The sequence below is a fragment of the Podarcis muralis genome, chromosome 8 (genome assembly GCF_964188315.1).
Source record: "Podarcis muralis chromosome 8, rPodMur119.hap1.1, whole genome shotgun sequence".
In the NCBI taxonomy this organism is placed as follows: domain Eukaryota; kingdom Metazoa; phylum Chordata; class Lepidosauria; order Squamata; family Lacertidae; genus Podarcis; species Podarcis muralis.
Genome location: NC_135662.1, coordinates 37,717,217 through 37,736,241, shown reverse-complemented (window position 1 = coordinate 37,736,241; position 19,025 = coordinate 37,717,217). Strand labels below are relative to the sequence as shown.

Below are 19,025 nucleotides of genomic sequence, written 5' to 3'. Positions count from 1 at the left end.
AAGCTCTGCTGTCTGCTGCTCACCTCTGTTCAGATGAACAGTGTTGGGAGGGCAGACTGTATAATAATATAAAAGGAAATGTGATGTACACATCCAGGATGATGGAGGCTGGCTTGAAGGGTGAGGCAGCAGCAAATAAAGCAGCTTTGCCACTCCTCCTGCCCTCACCAGATCTAAGGAATCCAGCTCAGCATTTCCACTTATGCCCACTTTACTGACTTTCCAAAGGCATTTCAGAACACCTCTAGCTGTCTGTGCAAACCTATGCCAGCCTCACATGAAGAGAGAAACACTCTCCCTGATTCACTCAGGACTTGGCGTGACACACACATGTGAAGCATGAAGACTCCGGTGTAGTCTGTGGCAGGCAGCATGCTTGCTCTCAACCACCTTTCTCAGTTTGTTTTGTAACTTGAGAAAATCTTTAATAAAAACTAATAAAAAATAAAAACAACCTTTCTCAAATCTCCGTTGGCAGATGGTGGGGTTCAGGACAGGGGAACCATAGTGAGTCATTGAAGAATGGAACTGTATTTATTATTTAATTTTTTAAAAAAATTATATACCACTTGACTGGGGGGGGGGGGAAACCCTCAAAGCAGTTTACATGCTACCCTGCACCCTCTAAGCTAGCCAGTGGTCACCATCATGTCAGTCATGAATTAAGGTTCAGCTGTATGTGGAACGGAGGAGACACCTTTTTGACCTTTGACTCAGGAAGGAAAATGTCCTGGGCTGTCCATACCAGACTACAGTTCAAGAATGCAGTGGTGAAATTCTGTTTCCTCTCCATCCTCACTGCCAGACAGTAAGCTTGATAATGGTTGTATTCAGTTTTCTGGCACCTGTGTTTGAGCCAGGAGTCAGCAACCTTATTAGGCCTATTGGATTTTTGATCAAGTGATGGGGCTGCCACCCACTCTGGTCTAGATGTTATTGGACTCCAGTTCCCATCAGCTGTGTCTGCTAGAATCTTATTACTACTATATTTACAAAATATCTCAAGATCAGGTACAATGTGCCCTTCAGATGCTATAGGTCTGCCATCAGCTAAGCCCCAACTAGCATTTCCAATAGTAAGCAATAAGGGTAGTTGCAGTCCAGCAACATCTGGAAGGCCACAGATTTTTTGCCCATTTAAAGTTATGCAAGGCACTCCCATATGCCAAGCAGATTATATGCCCACAGGAACCCCAACAACCTTGAACAGGCATTAGAAGCACACATCCCCATTTACTACTGGGAAACTTTTGTCCTGGCCTTCAATATTGCCTCTCAGGGCTTCAATCTGTACCCCACCCACCCACTCTTTGAATAGAAAGTACGGTAATAGTGAAACAGGTCTTTGTACTTCAAATATTCACTGGGAATCAGAATAGAATCATAGAATTGAGGATTATCTAGTCCAACACCTGCAATGCAGGAATATGCAGCTTTCCCTTACCGGGGTTTGGCGTTACCACCATGCTCTTAACCAACTGAGCTATCCAGCTGCCTAGATATAGAACTATGAGTTACAGTTTTTATCCGTTTGACTTGCAGAGGGCAGGTGATGCAGATAATCTTGACATTACTATTTCCCTATCAACCATGAACTATAGGGATTTCAAAGTTCATCTTGGTTCAAAGCTACATCCCTTTGTTGGAAACCAATGAATGTGTATCTACAGAAAGCATAATCCATGCTGAAAAGCCCTATCTCAATGTTTTAAAATTGAGGAACCAGACGCCTGCAGAGATGCAACAGATCAGAAAGCAGACGTCTGAGGAATGGCATGGCAGAGAGAACTCAATTGTGCAATCCTGCAAACTCTTTAGGATTCAGCTCTCACCATTAGCTGTAGACTAACTTCCAACAAGCTTTCCTGGAAAAAAAACAATTCCCCATCCATAATACTTAACCCATCTACATGCAAAAATTCTTGACCTGTCCAGGAGCTGCAGGACCATTCATAAGAGTGCTTAATGTATACACACAGATGCCCAAGTTTTAAAAGAACCACAAAGGATGCTTTTCAGTAGCTTCCACCAGGAAACTATCTTGATAACTTTTTTCAGAAGTGCTTAATGCTACATTTTGTGTGTTTCCAATGGCGCATAACTTCTTACAAATAAGCAAGAGTAAAATATATATTCCAATGTGGAGGGAAACCCTAAAGGATCACCTTTAAATAAACAAGTTATACTTCGGGATAGCAAAATAGCCTTTTGAACTTTTATCCACAAACTAGGTGCATGTTTTGCATCTTAAGTGCAGGCTAACCAAGGTATGTATCCAGTGTGGATTACTGGAGGTTAAAAATCACCCTAATTGTAGCTAGCTGACTTACCTGGATTTGAGTCTTTCATTGCTGCCATCTGAAGGGTTCTTGTATAAAATAAAAAACTTCTTTAGAACTTCTCTTGTTGGATAAAATACACAAATGCTACTTCTAAACTGAATGCACACCCTTGCATTGGTGTTTCACCTTATACAGTACTTACAAATACACACAAAAATACTGTGCTTTTACAATTGCAGCTGTTCTCCAGCAGAGGGCATTAGCAAATGCCTTCTCCCTCATTCTCAATCAAACGTTAAGTTAAACGTAGCCCTCTAATTTTCAGCCTCCTACATAGCCATGATTTATCGTAACTCCTTACAAGCAGTGGTCCAGGCCTAAAATTCCATTTAGCATTCTTGTATATTTTGAATAAAGAGACTTCAGTGACTTTTTACGTCCAATGTGCTATGTCAAACTGTGGACATTGTGTATTGAAGGATGTTTAATTTCATGTTAATGTTACTGATTTCCACTTCCTTGTCACATGTAATGAAGTCCGATAAACAAACACTAGATTTGGGAAAGATGGAGGGCACAAGGAGAAGGGGACGGCAGAGGACGAGATGGTTGGACAGTGTTCTCGAAGGTACCAACCTGAGTTTGACCAAACTGCAGGAAGCAGTGGAAGACAGGAGTGCCTGGCGTGCTCTGGTCCATGGGGTCACGAAGAGTCAGACACGACAAAACAACAACAGATTTGGCTCCTGGAGGCAAGAATGCAACTCCCAAACTAGCCAGATATACCAACAAACTTCTTGTGATACAAGACTTGGGTTCAAGTGCTACATAGTTAACGCTGACTATATACATAATCAACAGGAGGAACCTAGCACATAATTACATACTAAAAACAAGAACAAACCAATAACCCCCTCCCTTAACCCCACCTAGTCTACTCACACTGGTATGCTTCATTTGTTGAATGAGTTCTAAAAATCAGTTTAAACAGAGACCTCTTACCTACCTGATAATTACATACTTTATAGGCTTTTTAATTGTGGACAAGTAGAGGCTTTTGATACTAATCATAATTAAAGCAGGAACACTGCCATAAAGCACACAACAAAAAGTAAAAGTTGATATTAACTTTTATTGAAGCAGATGACAATCATTTAGGCATCAGCAATGGTAACCTCAACTTCTACTCCAGGCTCAATACTGATAGAAGTTATCTGCTTGACAATCTCTGAAGGACTGTGCAAGTCAATGAGACGCTTGTGAATGCGCATCTGGAAACGATCCCAGGTCTTGGAACCTTCACCACATGGTGTTTTCCTTGTGGTGATTCGCAGAGTCTAAAATGTGAGTAAAATGTTTATTTTATATATTTAACAAGATTAATTAAAAAAATGAGGTATTTACATAAAATATTCATTCAAAATAGAGATAAACAGACATTAAAACATTAGGTGTAATAAAATTATCAAAATATACATAAAACCAAGTTATAAAAACAAATATACATATTAAAGGCCTGCCTTTTGAGAAAAATGGGGTGGGGTGGGGTTGCAAGCATAAAAAACAATACAACCAAGTACCTTCCCTAATATCAATAGACAAGGCATTTCAGAAATTAGTTGCTGTCACACCAAAATATTCCTTGAACTCAAGGAATGAACATGATGTGACACTTGCTTAATGCTATGTTAGATGTCTATAGAGCTTTGCAGAAACTTGCATCCCTGGGGAAATCAAGTAGATAACAGAGCAGTTGATCGACATTACCTCAGCAAATAGCCTCATTATGAAGGACTGAAGAGTTTACAAGCATCATATTGCTATGTTGACTTACCAGTAACTACAGACTCATTTATACCACACTACCGTAGCATCTTTAAGACAGGTACCAGAGGTGCTTACCAGACAGTTCCCAGTTCAGGTACTATGTTGCAGCCTGTTTGGTGCGTTTTAAACCTTTACAACATTGGGGGGGGGGGTGCGCGCGCGCAAGGAGTTGTATGTACCTTTTAATGTTTATACATCTCTAACTTATTTTAAAAAACATCTATTCAGTACTATACCACACATTACTATACTAGTTCTATCTCCTTCTCCATCCCTAACCAATGTATTCACTACAAAACAAGTAAAATACGATGCAATGGTAGGCCTTATTAAGAGGATCTTCCATCTGTAAAAGCTATGAAGCAAAGGAAGAAGTGATGCCAAGAAAGAATTTAAACTTAAAAACATTCAGGATAATAACGTGCATGCAGTTACGTACCTTGGTGGGCATGCGGACAGGTCCTTTCACTTTTAGGTTCTTTTCCTTAGCACCTCTGATCAGATCTGCACAGACTATAAAAATGAAAAATGAGTTTTTAAAAAGTTGTGTGTTCATCAGTAAAAAAAAAAAAAGCACTATAAAAAAGAATTACAAGTGTTGGCTCAGAATAGCGTATAAATTAATCAAAGTAGTTCAGTGCACTTTTGTCCTCATAGCCAACAAATGTAGATAAAAATTTCCTCCTGTGAAATTGCCAATGCAACAACTGACTAGAAGAGACAACAATTTAGGATAACTAATTTCATTGCTCTCTTTTCTATGTATCTTAAGGGGCAACATTCTCAAATTTCATAGACATGCCCACTGCAAACATTTTAACTTATGCAACATAAAAATTACCTCAATCAACATAGACTTTATCCCCACCCCTGCACTTAAAATATGGAAGCAAACCGGATGGTACAAACATGCAACTCTACCTCAATAACAAAGATAGCAAACTTCAACAGACCACAACTAATGAGTCTATAGAAGAGTCCTTAATCCCCCAATTTCAACTGAAATCGTCATTTAATCAAGTATGTTCTCACCATTTTTAAACATTAACAGCTCAATACGATGTCATAAGGCCCAATGAAATCAATGGGCTTAGAAGAACCAAACTGTACAGGATGAAACTGCCAAAACAGAAAATTGGGTGGGAAAGTGCACAGACTCCTGCCAGCCATTTAGAATTTAAATACAAATCTATGCTGTGACCACATTTGGAATACTGAAGACAGATTTGGTCGCTTCACCTTAGAAATGATATGGGAGAGTAGGAAAAGGTGCAGAAAAGGGCAACCAATATGATCAAGGAGAGGAGAAATTTCCCCAAAGAAAGGTTACAGCAACTATGGCTTTTTAGTTTACAAAGAAAGGAGAGTATGAGGTGACATGACAGAAGTGTTTAAAATCATGCATGGCATAGAAAAGCTTTTCTTCATGCTCTGATAACACTAGAATCCACAGGCATTCAATGAAACTGAATGGTGGAAGATTCAGGACAGGCAGGAGAAAGTATTTCTTCATACAGCGCATAGTTAAGACTATGGAATTTGTTCCCACAGGAGGTGGTGGTGGCCACCCATTTAGATGCCTCTGAAATAGGATTAGACAAAGAAGATAAGGCTATCGATGGCTGAACTATGCCTCTGAATATGCACCCAGGTCCTGCCTGTGGGTTTCCAATGTGAGACCAGGATGCTGAACCAGATGGGTCACTGGACTGATCTATCAGGGTTAGATCCTATCAGCTATTTTGCTACTTACCTTTTTCAAGCGACTTCACATTGCGACTTGTCAAGGTGATTCTGATTCGATGAATTGCTACCTCCTGTTCTACAGGTGCTTTCCCAGTATCTTTAAATGCCTAAAAGAAATGGGTTGTAATGATAAGTTCTGGCATTTGTTTGATGCTAGTTTTGCAACCTCAAAAACTAATTCAAATCAATCTTTAAAATCATAAATAAGATCTACCGCACATATTAGACTCTTTCCCTCCACCATTACTGTACCAAGCAGAAATGAAGCATTTAGCACTCTGCACATCGTCAAACAGTAAACACACATGGGAAGGCAATTTCTGTATCACCTTTACAACAGCAACTCAAACTCAAGCATTATTGATGTATCTTGGCCTTTTGTGAATAGGAATAAGTATATTTACACTTTCAGTGCCAAAGAACAAAATCCCCAGGATACTCAGTAAAGAGTAACTTTGTAGGCGTACAAGTATTTGTCATGAAAGGCGTCCCATAACCGACATCTCAATATAGGACTGCACAAAAAGCTTTTACTGACCACTTGGGCTCTGTTAAAAGACCCATGCAATACACCATGTGTCCCTTGCATTTTAAATTGCGATCTAGCAAACCTTATTCACTGACTACAAAACTGCAAGTTTGGTGACTGAGATGAAGAGCTATTTATTTTCACAATGCATGTCCTGCTCTTTTAACAAAATGTTCCATGTAGTAAGAAACAAAAAAAGTAAAACAGCAGCAAAAACATATATAACAAGAGCCCCAGTGGACAATGAAATCGAAAGTGTTCAAATCTTTGAAAACATCTCTCCACCCCGCGTGTCAACAGCGAAGAAAGAGGCCTTTTCTCTGTAGCACGTGGGCACAGCCGTCCTACTTGGTTATAAACCTCGGTATAACCAAGCAGCCGCAAATCGCTATTTTGCGCAGCCCGATCCTATCTATGCATAAGTATTTACTCGTAAATCCGACTTTGTTCCGCGGGGTTTACTTCCCGAGAGATGCAGCTAAAACGGCATTAAAGCTTGATCTGGTAAAGATACCGAGGAAGATCAAAATGGGATCTTACGCGTGCCTCTTAACAGCAGAAGCCCCATCTTTCTTGAGGCGCGGGAATGGTAACGTATCATCCCCGCCTATTACCATTATTTATCCAAGTTGTATACCGCCCTTTTTCGTAAGATCGCAGGGCGGTGCACAACATAAAAACTACAAAACGGAAACAGAAAAACACGTAATAAAAACAAGAACGAACCAATAACCCCCTCCCCGAAAGAGGGCCCGCCTCTACCCACGGTGGGCTTTTAATGAGGCATAAAGGAAAGAAGAACCGAGGAGAGCCACGACCTCGGAGCAGCTCGTGAGAGCGCACGCGCGAGAAGGTGGGGTGGGGTGGGGAGGGGGCCTTAGGCGCAACCGTTAAATTCGAACGTCTCCCACATCCATGGCAACCCGTCGGCTCTTTCCCGCGCGACCCCTGAGGCCCAGTCTCCCTCACCATGGCCGCCGCGGAGCCTTCCTGACCGACTTATTCCTGGCCGAAGCGCGCGAGGCCCGGGGAACAGCGGTGAGTCAGGAAACAAACGCCTCGCCGAGACACGGACGCAAAGAGGGCGGGTGGCGAGGCGGCGCGGGCTTTATAGGCTCGCCCAGGCACACACGCCCCGCCCCTTTCTCCCCCCCCCCCACTTCGCCCCGGAACCGATTCGGGTGGATGGATGGGGAGGAGAAGCGGCGAGGGCGAGGGCTGGGCTTGCGAAGCGGGGCAGGGGCGGAAGTTGTTCCTCAAGGCGGCGGATCGGCCGGGGGGGGGGTAGCCGCCATGGCTGTGCGATGTGCTTTAGGCTTAGCCGGTAGCCGAGTCCTTTTCCCCGAGGGAAAGCGTAGGATCTCCCTTCTGTCATCTCCTCCTTTATTCCGGCAGGGAGAAAAGGAAACTCTAAAACCTTCCTTCTGAAATGTGGAATTTCCGATTGATCCAGAATAAGACACTCCCGCCCCCCTCCATCGAAGGGTAAACATATAGTGTACTCAAAAGGCGTCTTCTGCTGTAGCCTTTGCTTCTCTGGGGCAGTTTATCCAGGATGCCAAGCCTCGTCTGTCAAGTTAGAATTTGGCCCCGGAACCTCCCTCGCCCCCTTTTAAACTATTTATCTATATCTCTAGCTCCAGGCTGCCTTCCATTTCAGCAGTGATTGACTCCGATCAGCCCCGCTCATAGAATCAATATACTGTAATTGTAGAGATGGAAGGCACCTGTGTTAACCACGTTGCTGGAGTGAGGGGGAAGGAAGCCCCACTGAAGCCGATGATGCTTAACGCCCAAACAAGCATGCGTGGAATTACTCCATTGAGCGCTGGTTTTACTCCCACAAATGCTCAGAGACCAAAGCTTTGTTTCAAAGATACTCTGGGTCAACCAATCTGTTTAGAGTGATGGAACCCACAGCATTCTTAGACTTGCAGTCTTAAGACTTCCACTTACTTAGATGTAATCTGCATTGAACTCAAGGGCATTTCTGAGCAACTATACACATTTGGGTGCAAAGCATGGGGAGGCAATCTGCAGTGGCAAAATGGTGCTGGGAGGGGGGGAGAAATAGGATCACTCCCCACTTGCTGCAAACTGACTTCTAGTTCCAGACAAAGACAAATATGGGATAGATAGTGATGTATTCAACTTTTTGTCCTTAGGGAGACCTATTATGAAGTATTGGAAAGAATGAATCACTTTTCAGTCTTATAATTGACTGGTGCAACAGTATATGAATATTTACATTTTAAACAGGATGGTTCAAAGGCAGGACACAACCAAGAACACCAATGTTCTGAACATATGCAACTAGGGCAGAATAATTTATCTTTGCGGTATTCCTTGTGTTACAGATCTGCCAACTTTTAACTTTATTCTTCCTCACAATCAGACACATTTTGGGATTAGGTTATGCTTTATTTGGAACAACTTCACCCTTACATGTATTAACCCCTTAGTCCTCACCCAAGTTCATTTATGGTGAGCCTGTTTTTAAGCAACAGGCTTAATGGAACATTTTACATAATAATGAACCGAATGCCTTTAATAAGATACTATAAAATCCTAGTATGAACACATGTTCTAACAAGAAAAAAAGCAAGAAAAAAATAAAAGTACCGGTAGTAGGTGACTATACAACTGTCTAATCATGTTGTTCTCCAATATGATTTCTCCAAAATGGTCAGATGACCATTTTACTACAATTTTGTACCTGTTGGACAGCAAAAACCCTCTCTTCTGCTTTGTACAATGATATAGCCAACCAACAGTGCAATCCTAACTCTGTTTACTCCCAGGTAAATGGGAATGAGATTGTTGGGGTGTGGGGAGGTGACAGCTCACCTTGGAACAATTTGGTCATTATTTTGAACAAAAGTCAGAATGCCTTCAGGAATACAAATGCAAAATACTGTAGGCATATCTTACATCGCAGCAATATAGGATTTAATTCCTTGCTTCCATTAGCAGGGCTTCAGTAATCATGTTACTACTCTTACCCATCTAGAAGGATAAAACAGCAATGGAACCATTTTTATCAGGTATTTGTTCTTATCTCTTATATAAAAGGTTTTGCCTTATTTTAAAAGACGAAGGTTGCAGATAAATTGAAATGGATAAGCCTATTTCATTTCCACACTCACATTTTTGTTAAGAAGGTTGGGTAAGTGGCTGAAGCTAATATGAATACAAAACAGATTTGATGGATGACAAAGGAGATTAAATATCATTGGTGGTAGTTTTGCAATAAGACATGTGGAAGAAAAGATGCCATCCATATTGAGCTTGAGAAAATTCCTTTTTAGTAAGATCTTAGTATAATAATTATAAAGAATTATTTATGCACAGCAGCTCATTGGCAATATACATTAGCCTAGCAAAGCTAGGAAAACAATGCTGGCAGTGGGAGATAGATCCTTGACCTAAATTTAAAATCTAAATAAATAGAATGAAAATTGCTGGAGTTAAATTCTAGTTCAGTGATGTAACGCTTTGCAGCAGATTTGAGATGGGCGTCCCATACAAATTTCTAATGTGGTGGCAAAAAAGGTGAAATAAAAGTCTGTTGGTGGAATATTTCCCCAAACATGATTTAGGTCTTAAACAAGAAAAGGGCATTCTGTCTCACTACAGGTGTAAAAAGCAACTCAGCAAAGCTAACATGATAACATTGATTCCTGCTGTTGTAAATAATCATTGCACTTCTATTGTATTGTACTGTTGTTTGGAAATGTTACGTATCTCTTCCATTCTACAACTTTTTGCCCCCCCCCCCATTCCCCACACTGTAACCATCTGTTTACTGAGAATAACACTCGATGTGTGAAACCTTTTGTCACATTAATTTTCTCGGCGTTTAGAGTTATGCAGCACTCATTTTTTATCCTTTCTTTCTCAACAGAAGGTGATTATTATATATACCCATTCACTTCTTCTCCATTGTAGATAAGAATTTTCTATCTTTTCCCATCTAGAGAGATGCTAGGGAGTTCACATTATGGCAAAAAGGAATAACTTTTTATTGACATTGATTCTGTTAGGAACCAGGTATAGCTTTCCTCTAGCATCTCTTATAAAGTATACTAACTGAACATGTGAACTTCAATTCAGATCAAAGTTTGGTTACATTCTTAAAACAAAACAAAACTGAAACATAAAACTAAGTATGTAAGATAAGATACATCCAACTGTTACATCAGCCCATCTCCAACTGTAATAGGACACTGCACACCAACACAGATGTTTAGGACTAAATCCAGGGGTCTAAGATGCAATAGAAGGAGAGTTGACAAAAGGCAAATATACAACAGATTTTGATATATACATTTATATTAATGTGAGCATCTAATGTGAAAGTTAGCTATTATTGTTAAAAAAATATGATACATAGCAACCCATTTATGTTGACACACAAGCTACTTCTTTGTGAATACATTAAAGTATGAGAGTCCCATGGACTGCAAGAAGATCAAACGCATCCATTCTTAAGGAAATCAGCCCTGAGTGCTCACTGGAAGGACAGATCGTGAAGTTGAGGCTCCAGTACTTTGGCCACCTCATGAGAAGAGAAGACTCCCTGGAGAAGACACTGATGCTGGGAAAGATGGAGGGCACAAGGAGAAGGGGGCGACAGAGGATGAGATGGTTGGATAGTGTTTTCGAGGTTACCAGCATGAGTTTGACCAAACTGTGGGAGGTAGTGGAGGACAGAGGTGCCTGGCGTGCTCTGGTCCATGGGGTCACGAAGAGTCGGACACGACTAAACGACTAAACAACAACAACAAATGTGTGGACTACCCAGCCTATTTCTGTTCCATGATGGTTTCTCATACGTGCAATAATGCATTTGAATACATTCTTAAAAATCCATGGGGTTTTGCTAAAATAAAAGTAATGTATTTATAAAGTGGTCCGAGGACTGCTTATGGAAGCAGCCATCTTTTTCTCTGGACAATTCCCCATGAAGGGACCACATGCTTTGTTCCCTAGCTGCATTAAACTTTTTTTTTTTACTTGCATGACTACAGTGGAGTTATTAGCTGCTCTAAGCTAGCTAGAACAAGGATACCTAAAATATAATATCACCCCTTATATGCCTAACCAACAATTAGATTATGCAGCATAAGGCATTTTGCAGATACCATATTACCAGGAAGTCTGTCTGCATGATACTACAATGGGCCCTCTAGTGTGCCAGCACCTGCCCGTTAGACAGGTGCCATATCTCGTCTTTTCAGCAAAAAATCATTTCCTCTTTCAACAAGCCTTCTAAATGGCTATGTATTGTGAAACTGCTTTGAAATACTTCACAGGAAGCAGTTCATAAATGAACTAATAATTAGTATTGTATTGATACACATATTGGTTCACAAATTGTGGAGACTAATCCACATACCTACCGTATGTCCTGATTTGCACATTGCTGCAGGGGACATGGTAAAATAATTTGGCTCATCCCAAAATGTGGAGAGAATAAAATTTCTCCCGCATCCCTATTGCAGTCTTAGTTCTTAAAAGTGAGTTTGTGTGGACAGGTAGCTCGATCTCCTAATTAGCGCTCATTTAAAGTCTCAAGGCAGCAATCTGCATATGAGAGGGAAATTTCATCTAATAACAGCTATGAATCCTTGTGTTTTGATACCTTCTGGAATTTTTGTTTTATTTTAATTGATAGACACTATTCTGGAAAAGCTGTTTCTGGGGTCTACTAGCAAGATACTGTGTTTTACAATTTTGGAGACTAGTTTCACAGTGGCAACACAGCTGCATAGAGAAATTCTCAAGCCCATGTTTTTGTGCACATACATAGGTTATAATGAGTGAACCTGAAGGAAACATGTTAATGTGGGAGATAGAACTTCTTACTTCTGCAACTGTAGCCATATCCAAGTAAAAGAGTATTTCTGGACCACATGCTATTTCTTCTGTACAAATACAAGCAGGTTTGATCCCAATAATGTTCACTTTCACAGTGGTGAACACAGTGGTGGGCATTCAGTTATACTATATTAAAAACATCACTTCTGTATATTTGTAGTGTATGACACATATCCAGTTGTCAAGTTATAGATGCCTCAGACTTTGCCATATATATATATATATATATATATATATATGCTTTCGTAGATTTTCACGGGTACAGGAATGCAGGTTTTGGTGTCCTCGGGTATCTTCCCGTGTAAAAGTTGGGGTGTCTAGGCGACGTTTCGACGAGGTCTCACTCGTCATCTTCAGGCTGGTGCTTTTGGCTTCTTGTTACTGGAACAGAGCAGGATCTCAGTGTTTGAGTTCCTATAAATACTGTTGAGGAGGTGTGGCCTCCTATGTTCTGGGCAGAGAGGAAGTTCCCAGGCTGGTGTGCCTTTTCTTCTTTTGTTCCTTAATTGCTTGAGGGATATCTTGAGTGATTTCTTGAGTGATATCCTGAGTACCACTTAGGTGGGTCATTAGGTGTGGATTAGTTGCTAAAGCCTTTGTGTCTTGACCTCTTGAACTTTGTGAAGAGTTTTTCTGAGAAGATGGGTGTACTACATTTAGTTGTGCTCTGGCTTGGCTTCGTGTATAGGGGCGAGCTGTGGTTTTGTGGCCTGTGCCAGCCAGATCTGTGTAGGGATTGCAGGGGGGTGCAGCATCCGGAGGTGCCACCATGGTTTGGCTACTGGATGGTGTCTGTAATTTATCTGTGGAGAGGGTCTGGGTTTGGGTCTGGTGTGGTTGATTGGTGATGGCGTTCTGTGTGCCTCTGGATCTGGTGTCAGTTTTTGTGGGGAGGGCTAATTTCCAGATGTCTGGCAAGCGGGATGTGTCGTCACGCTTGTTCATGTTGTGAGGGTGTTTCTCTATCTCGATGGCTTCCATGATTATTCTCTTGTGGTGATGTTCCATGTTAGAGAGCAATTTGGAATCTGCAAAATTAATTTCGTGTCCTGTTTCTTTCATGTGTTGGAAGAGAGAGGAAGTTTTTTCTTCTTTTTTGACGGCATTCTTGTGTTCTGCGATACGTGCATTTATTCGTCTGTTTGTTTGTCCAATGTACGTGGCTGGGCAGACTTTGCAGGGTATTTCATCCAGCCTGAAGATGACGAGTGAGACCTCGTCGAAACGTCGCCTAGACACCCCAACTTTTACACGGGAAGATACCCGAGGACACCAAAACCTGCATTCCTGTACCCGTGAAAATCTACGAAAGCATATATATATATATATATATATATATATGAAGTTTTAGATGTCATAACAGAGTGTCGTTCTGTCAGCCAAACAAGAAAGCTAGAGAGTTCTAGGCACGAAGTCAGGAAGCATCAGCAGCTGTTCTGTGTTTTTAAAAATACTCTGCTTATTTTGGATTATTGTTTAAATAGATACAATTGAGAGTGCTATTTTAAACTTCCTTATATCTTAATCAAAACAGACTAACTTGGCAAAACTTGATTCTGCTGGAAACAAGATTTTCTTATTGTGAGAACGGGAATTGCATTTGCTCCCAGCTGTGTTCCTAAAACAGCCTATCCTATAAGCTTATGTAACTTAAGCCACAGTCTATTCATATCAACAAATACCGCCATAGTCATAATACAGAAATCAATATGATTTACCCCCCACAAACAGCAGCATATTGTAGCACAGGGTAAGTCTCTTGGAAGTTTGAATGACTGTTTGAAGCAGTTTGCAATACTTGAGGGGAGGAGAAGAGGACGTCCCCACCATCACCATAAGCCAAAGTCCATAGTGCATACATGACCTAAAAGAGCTCCCTGAACTGTGACCAGAGTATTGGGATGGTAGGGAAACTGTTTTCAGAAGTAGCTTTGATTTATAATAAACTTCAACTTGCACTTCTTAACATAAAAGAAAATTGAAGGGGTGTGTGTGTGTGTGTGTGTGTGTGTGTGTGTGTGTTATAAAGAAAATGTGGATATGAGAGCAAGGCTTAAATGTTAAACACAAACATTTAAGAACAAGGTAGCAGAAGACTTGCATCAACCAAAATGGGAACATTGACATTTGCATGGAAGTAAAATTAAACAAATCATTATCCATAATTCAAAGGTCATCTGAGAGGGTGTTGCAATAAAATAGCAAGGATTTCACCATATCTTTAGATTTAGTTAGAAAACTATTGCAGTCCTCCAGTCTCCTGCTTCATTATCAATGGGGCATCTGAAAGCAGCCCTGTTTAGGGAAGCTTTTAATGTTTCATGCATTACTGGAATTTAATATTTTGTTGGAAGCCGCCCAGAGTGGCTGTGGAAGCCCAGCCAGATGGGCGGGGTATAAATTATTATTATTATTATTATTATTATTATTATTATTATTATTATTATTATTTTATTATTAAATATACCACGCTTCACCCAAAGATCAGGTGATGGTTTGCAGCATAACTCACACACCACATATTAAAAGTACATTGTTATGAATATGTATACAAATCTTTTTGCAGTACCATTGTTAGAAGTTAACTATTTTGTGTTGTTCTTGGTTTCCCCAAGACCGCAAATAAGGTTTTATCATCTTCAGAATGCTTGTAATTCACATAGGGGCACAAAACATGGAAACAATTCAAGATCATTCTTTTTCCTTTCCAAACAATACTAATCTGGGAGAATAATGCTTGAGTATTCATTCTAGGGTGGCTAGATTCAGGACAAGCTACACCTGCTGAAATTCTGACTTCTACACTACTATTAAAGGTGCAGGGTCCTGTTCTCTATTGTGTCTGGACACACTTTAAAAGCAATCACTAGATAGTTAAACTTAACTCTTACATTTATGACCTTTAAATGACTGCTTGTGAACTGCAGTTGTATTTGCCCATCAAGGATTGGTCTCTGTTTTGTCAAGCCTTTTGCTATCTAGGTATAGTTAAGAAAGTATCTTCATAAACTGTACCACCTGGTAATGGACAGCTGGATGGTTTAACTGGAGACAAAATAGCGAGCCAATCTATTATTCATCATTCTTATCAGTTCCCCCAAAAATGCATGGATATGTTACACATACTGATACCTTGTTTGTGAGCCTATTTTGACCATTGAAATCATGTCACTGTGGCTTAGCAAATATTTAAAACAAGGAAATAAATTATATAACTTATTTGTAGCTCAATCCACACAGATATATCACCATTTTCAAAGAGAATAAAATAACAATCACACTGTTACCCCCCCGCCCTTTGTACAATACTAGTTTGATATATGACACTGGGAGTATGATAATTGTTACATTTTTCTTGGTATGCATTCCTATTAGGAAGCTCCATTATCTTCAATGGACCCAATTCCCACCAAAGTGTGCCTAGGATAGCAACCAAGTCTCAGATCTTGAGCATATTTAACCTATGCAGATGCTTAGGACAAAATAATAAACTGAATACAGCTAATAGCAGTCTCTGAGCACTGTCAAATACAGCTAATAGCATTCTCTGAACACCATCAAACCTACTACTCATTTCCTGTAATGAACTTTATTTATAGAAAATTGACCACCAGCAACATATATATTTTTAAACTTCTTTTGCATGCAGAGAAGAATCAGAGCAATAAGATACACAAACTTAGCAAGAGATGATCAACAATAAAAATGAAGAGGGACAAGACAAGGTCTTTTATACTATTAGAGACAGGGACTGAAGATTGTGAAGGAGAAGTTCTGCACTAGGACGCTCTGCTACATCAGCTCTCCAACAGCTTCCAATTATATTTTCAAGCCTTTGGCCAGTGGTTGATTCTCTAAACACAGCTGCAGTCAGAGAAGGGCGCAGGTTATAAGCTACAACAGAGTAGAGTACATACTGGCGCTCACCCGAATAAGGCTCTTGCTGTGTAACCATTTGCCAGAGGGTGATGGCAAAAGAGTAGATGTCTGCCTTGGGGTTGACTCGCTCACCTTTAAGGAGTTCAGGAGCACGGTGGGTGTATGTTCCCCCTTGTTGACAAAGTTGTGGGTCAGATGCAGCATTCTGTAGCTTTTGGGAACATCCAAAGTCTCCAATCTTGCAAACATTGTGTTCAGTGATGAATATGTTGGCAGGTTTCAAATCCAGATGCACAATCAAATGTGAATGGAGAAACACTAAGCCTGCCATAATGTCACAGGAGTAGCCCAGACACTGAGCTATACTCAGCTGATCATCTTTCTTTTTAGCTGTTATACAGCCAGTCCCATAGATAACATGGTCCAGAGTCCTATTTCCTACATACTCCATTATTATGGTGCCCAAACTATCCTGATTGCCAGGGGCACATGTGCTAGCAGCTACTATACGCACCACATTTTTGTGATCAAGGCGTGCTGCATTTAGTTCTGCCCAGAAGCTCTGCCGTGATGCCAAACGGTTCTTGCTGCATTTGTTTACCTGCTTTACAGCCACTGTAGCTCCATGGTACGTAGCCTTGTAGACAGAACCAAAGCCACCAGAGCCTAGGGGGTGCAGCAGGCACAACTGATCCCAGTCTATAGAACACCAAGCTACACGAGAGGGTAGCCGACGAGCCCTAGGCAACGGACCTTCCCCCAACTTTTCACGTTTGGCAGGAAACACCAAGGGACTACTACAGGGTCGTGTTTCCACAGATGGAGAAAATTCCAGATGGAGAAGACGACTATGTGGAAGAGGGGATGGCATAATTATTTCAAAAGAAGGTTAGGCAACACAGTTTCTTCCAAGAGAAAGGATTAAGTAGGTTTTCTTGACTTTGTTCTCCTTTTGCCTCCAAGTTCATGTTTCCTTCTCATAAATAGCTGCATTTAATCTCACATGACAAACTCCAATCAGCTTCAGATGATTCCAATTTTAATAATTACTCTAGTAACTTTAGCCTGTAAAGGGAATTGATATTGCAGTCCTAATCCTAAACATACTTACAGCACAATGCTAAACATCCTAAACATGTTTACTTAGCAGTAAGTCTCACTGAGTTCAGTACAAATTATTCCTACTAAGTGATTTTAGTGACAAGCCTTCCATTCATGGAAATCATGAAAGGCTTATTCCTAAGTACACTTGCTAGAAATATTTAATTTGGATCTTATGTCAGGTTCTAATGCTGTTCTGGTCCTGTGTATTGCATTTGAAGGCTGTAGCTAAATAGAGCAACTTCTAGTGGAGTTTAACAACTGAATGACAGGTAGAAATTCAATAGGCACTGTACTCTTGATGCTAGGAAGAGTCATAACTTAAATTTCTGCCCATTGTTCAGCACATTCAAGACAGAAGGGCTTTCTCAGAGAAAAGTTGCAACCTTGCGAAGCTATATGGCTCTGAGCATAAAAACCTAAGAGCCTGCTGAATCAGCTAATGGCCCATCTAATCTAGCATCCTGTTCTCGCAGTGGCCAGCCAGATGCCTGCAAGCCAGAAATGAGTGCAATAGCACTCTGCTCACCTGTGGTTTCCAGCAACTGGTACCCAGTAGCAATCAAGGTTGATTCAGTCCCAAAATTGTGCCTGAAACCAGATTGAGGTGGGTCTAAATAATTTGTATCCCCCAGGAACTTCTGCAACTGCTCAGCCATTACTTTCTCCACCACCTTGTCCCCAAAAGGGGTACAGTGGTCCCTCTGGTTACGTACTTAATTTGTTCCGGAGGTCCGTTCTTAACCTGAAACTGTTCTTAACCTGAAGCACCACTTTAGCTAATGGGGCTTCCCGCTGCTGCTGCGCCGCTGGAGCACGATTTCTGTTCTCATCCTGAAGCAAAGTTCTTAACCCGAGGTACTATTTCTGGGTTAGCGGAGTCTGTAACCTGAAGCGTCTGTAACCCGAGGTACAACTGTGATTGCAACTGGGTGGTTGTTATAAATTATAGGAACTGGAATGGGCTTCTTCAGGAGTGAACACACTGCCACTTGTTTAAGAGAAGCAGGCATCATTCCATCACATAAAGATGCACTCACCACAGCCTGGTTGTGCACATGGTTCATGAGAGCAAGAAGCACATCTTTGTAAGAGTCTTGTCCAAATCATTGGGCCATGTAAATTGAAACTGATCCCGCAGAGCATGGGAAGGAATTGTATCAGGTGGAACTGCAATGACGGTGACACCCAAGGCACTATGGAGCTGAGTTACTTTATCCTCAAAGTGCTGTGAAAACTGATCACAGCATGCTGCTGAGTGCTCCAGAGGTCCGTCTACCACTTCTGGTAATGATCAGTCTTTGGACTATCCAAAACAACTCTGCCAGACAGCTCTTTGAGGATGCAATAGAGGCGGCAAAGTACCATATTTTTTGCTCTATAAGACTCACTTTTTCTCTCCTAAAAAGTAAGGGGAAATGTGTGTGTGTGTTATGGAGCGAATGCAGGCTGTGCAGCTATCACAGAAGCCAGAACAGCAAGAGGGATTGCTGCTTTCACTGCGCAGCGATCCCTCTTGCTGTTCTGGCTTCTGAGATTCAGAATCTTTTTTTTTTCTTGTTTTCCTCCTCCAAAAACTAGGTGTGTCTTGTGGTCTGGTACGTCTTATAGAGCGAAAAATACAGTAATTCTCTTTTGTCGCCTTCACTGCTGCTTTACAGGTAGCATTCTGTGACTGAATAAGCATTCAGTCAGCTTTGGAGTGAGTTTTCCACCACCTGCGCTCTAGTTGTCTCCCATTGTGGGTCTTCAGCATGATCCAGTAGGGCTGATCTTATGTT

General features: G+C 41.0%; 2 protein-coding genes and 1 non-coding gene across 3 annotated transcripts; all 3 read right to left on the bottom strand.

Annotated features, from left to right (window-relative positions):
* Nucleotides 1-3,394: 3,394 nt before the first annotated feature.
* Nucleotides 3,395-7,506, bottom strand: RPS20 (ribosomal protein S20). Its single transcript, XM_028736927.2, has 4 exons — nucleotides 7,354-7,506; nucleotides 5,863-5,962; nucleotides 4,549-4,622; nucleotides 3,395-3,619 (listed from the first exon to the last, which is right to left on the bottom strand). The coding sequence occupies exons 1-4, from the start codon at nucleotides 7,354-7,356 to the stop codon at nucleotides 3,437-3,439; spliced, it is 360 nt and encodes a 119-aa protein (XP_028592760.1). The 5' UTR covers nucleotides 7,357-7,506; the 3' UTR covers nucleotides 3,395-3,436.
* Nucleotides 4,706-4,769, bottom strand: LOC114590304 (small nucleolar RNA U54). Its single transcript, XR_003707770.1, has one exon. It is a non-coding gene; the product is annotated as a small nucleolar RNA U54 (small nucleolar RNA).
* An 8,331-nt stretch (nucleotides 7,507-15,837) lies between the features above and the next one.
* MOS (MOS proto-oncogene, serine/threonine kinase) lies at nucleotides 15,838-18,687 on the bottom strand. Its single transcript, XM_028735816.2, has one exon. The coding sequence runs from the start codon at nucleotides 17,012-17,014 to the stop codon at nucleotides 15,995-15,997; it is 1,020 nt and encodes a 339-aa protein (XP_028591649.2). The 5' UTR covers nucleotides 17,015-18,687; the 3' UTR covers nucleotides 15,838-15,994.
* Between the last annotated feature and the right edge of the window lie 338 nt (nucleotides 18,688-19,025).

What these genes read in the sequence shown, in the direction of transcription:
- RPS20 (XM_028736927.2), bottom strand. An exon ending in TGTGAAGTCGCTTGAAAAAG is followed by an intron (nt 4,623 to 5,862) that starts GTAAGTAGCAAA and finishes TCATTTTTATAG; the next exon opens with TCTGTGCAGATCTGATCAGA. An exon ending in CTGTCCGCATGCCCACCAAG is followed by an intron (nt 3,620 to 4,548) that starts GTACGTAACTGC and finishes CTCACATTTTAG; the next exon opens with ACTCTGCGAATCACCACAAG.
- MOS (XM_028735816.2), bottom strand. Translation starts at nt 17,014, where the DNA reads ATGCCATCCCCTCTTCCACATAGTCGTCTTCTCCATCTGGAATTTTCT.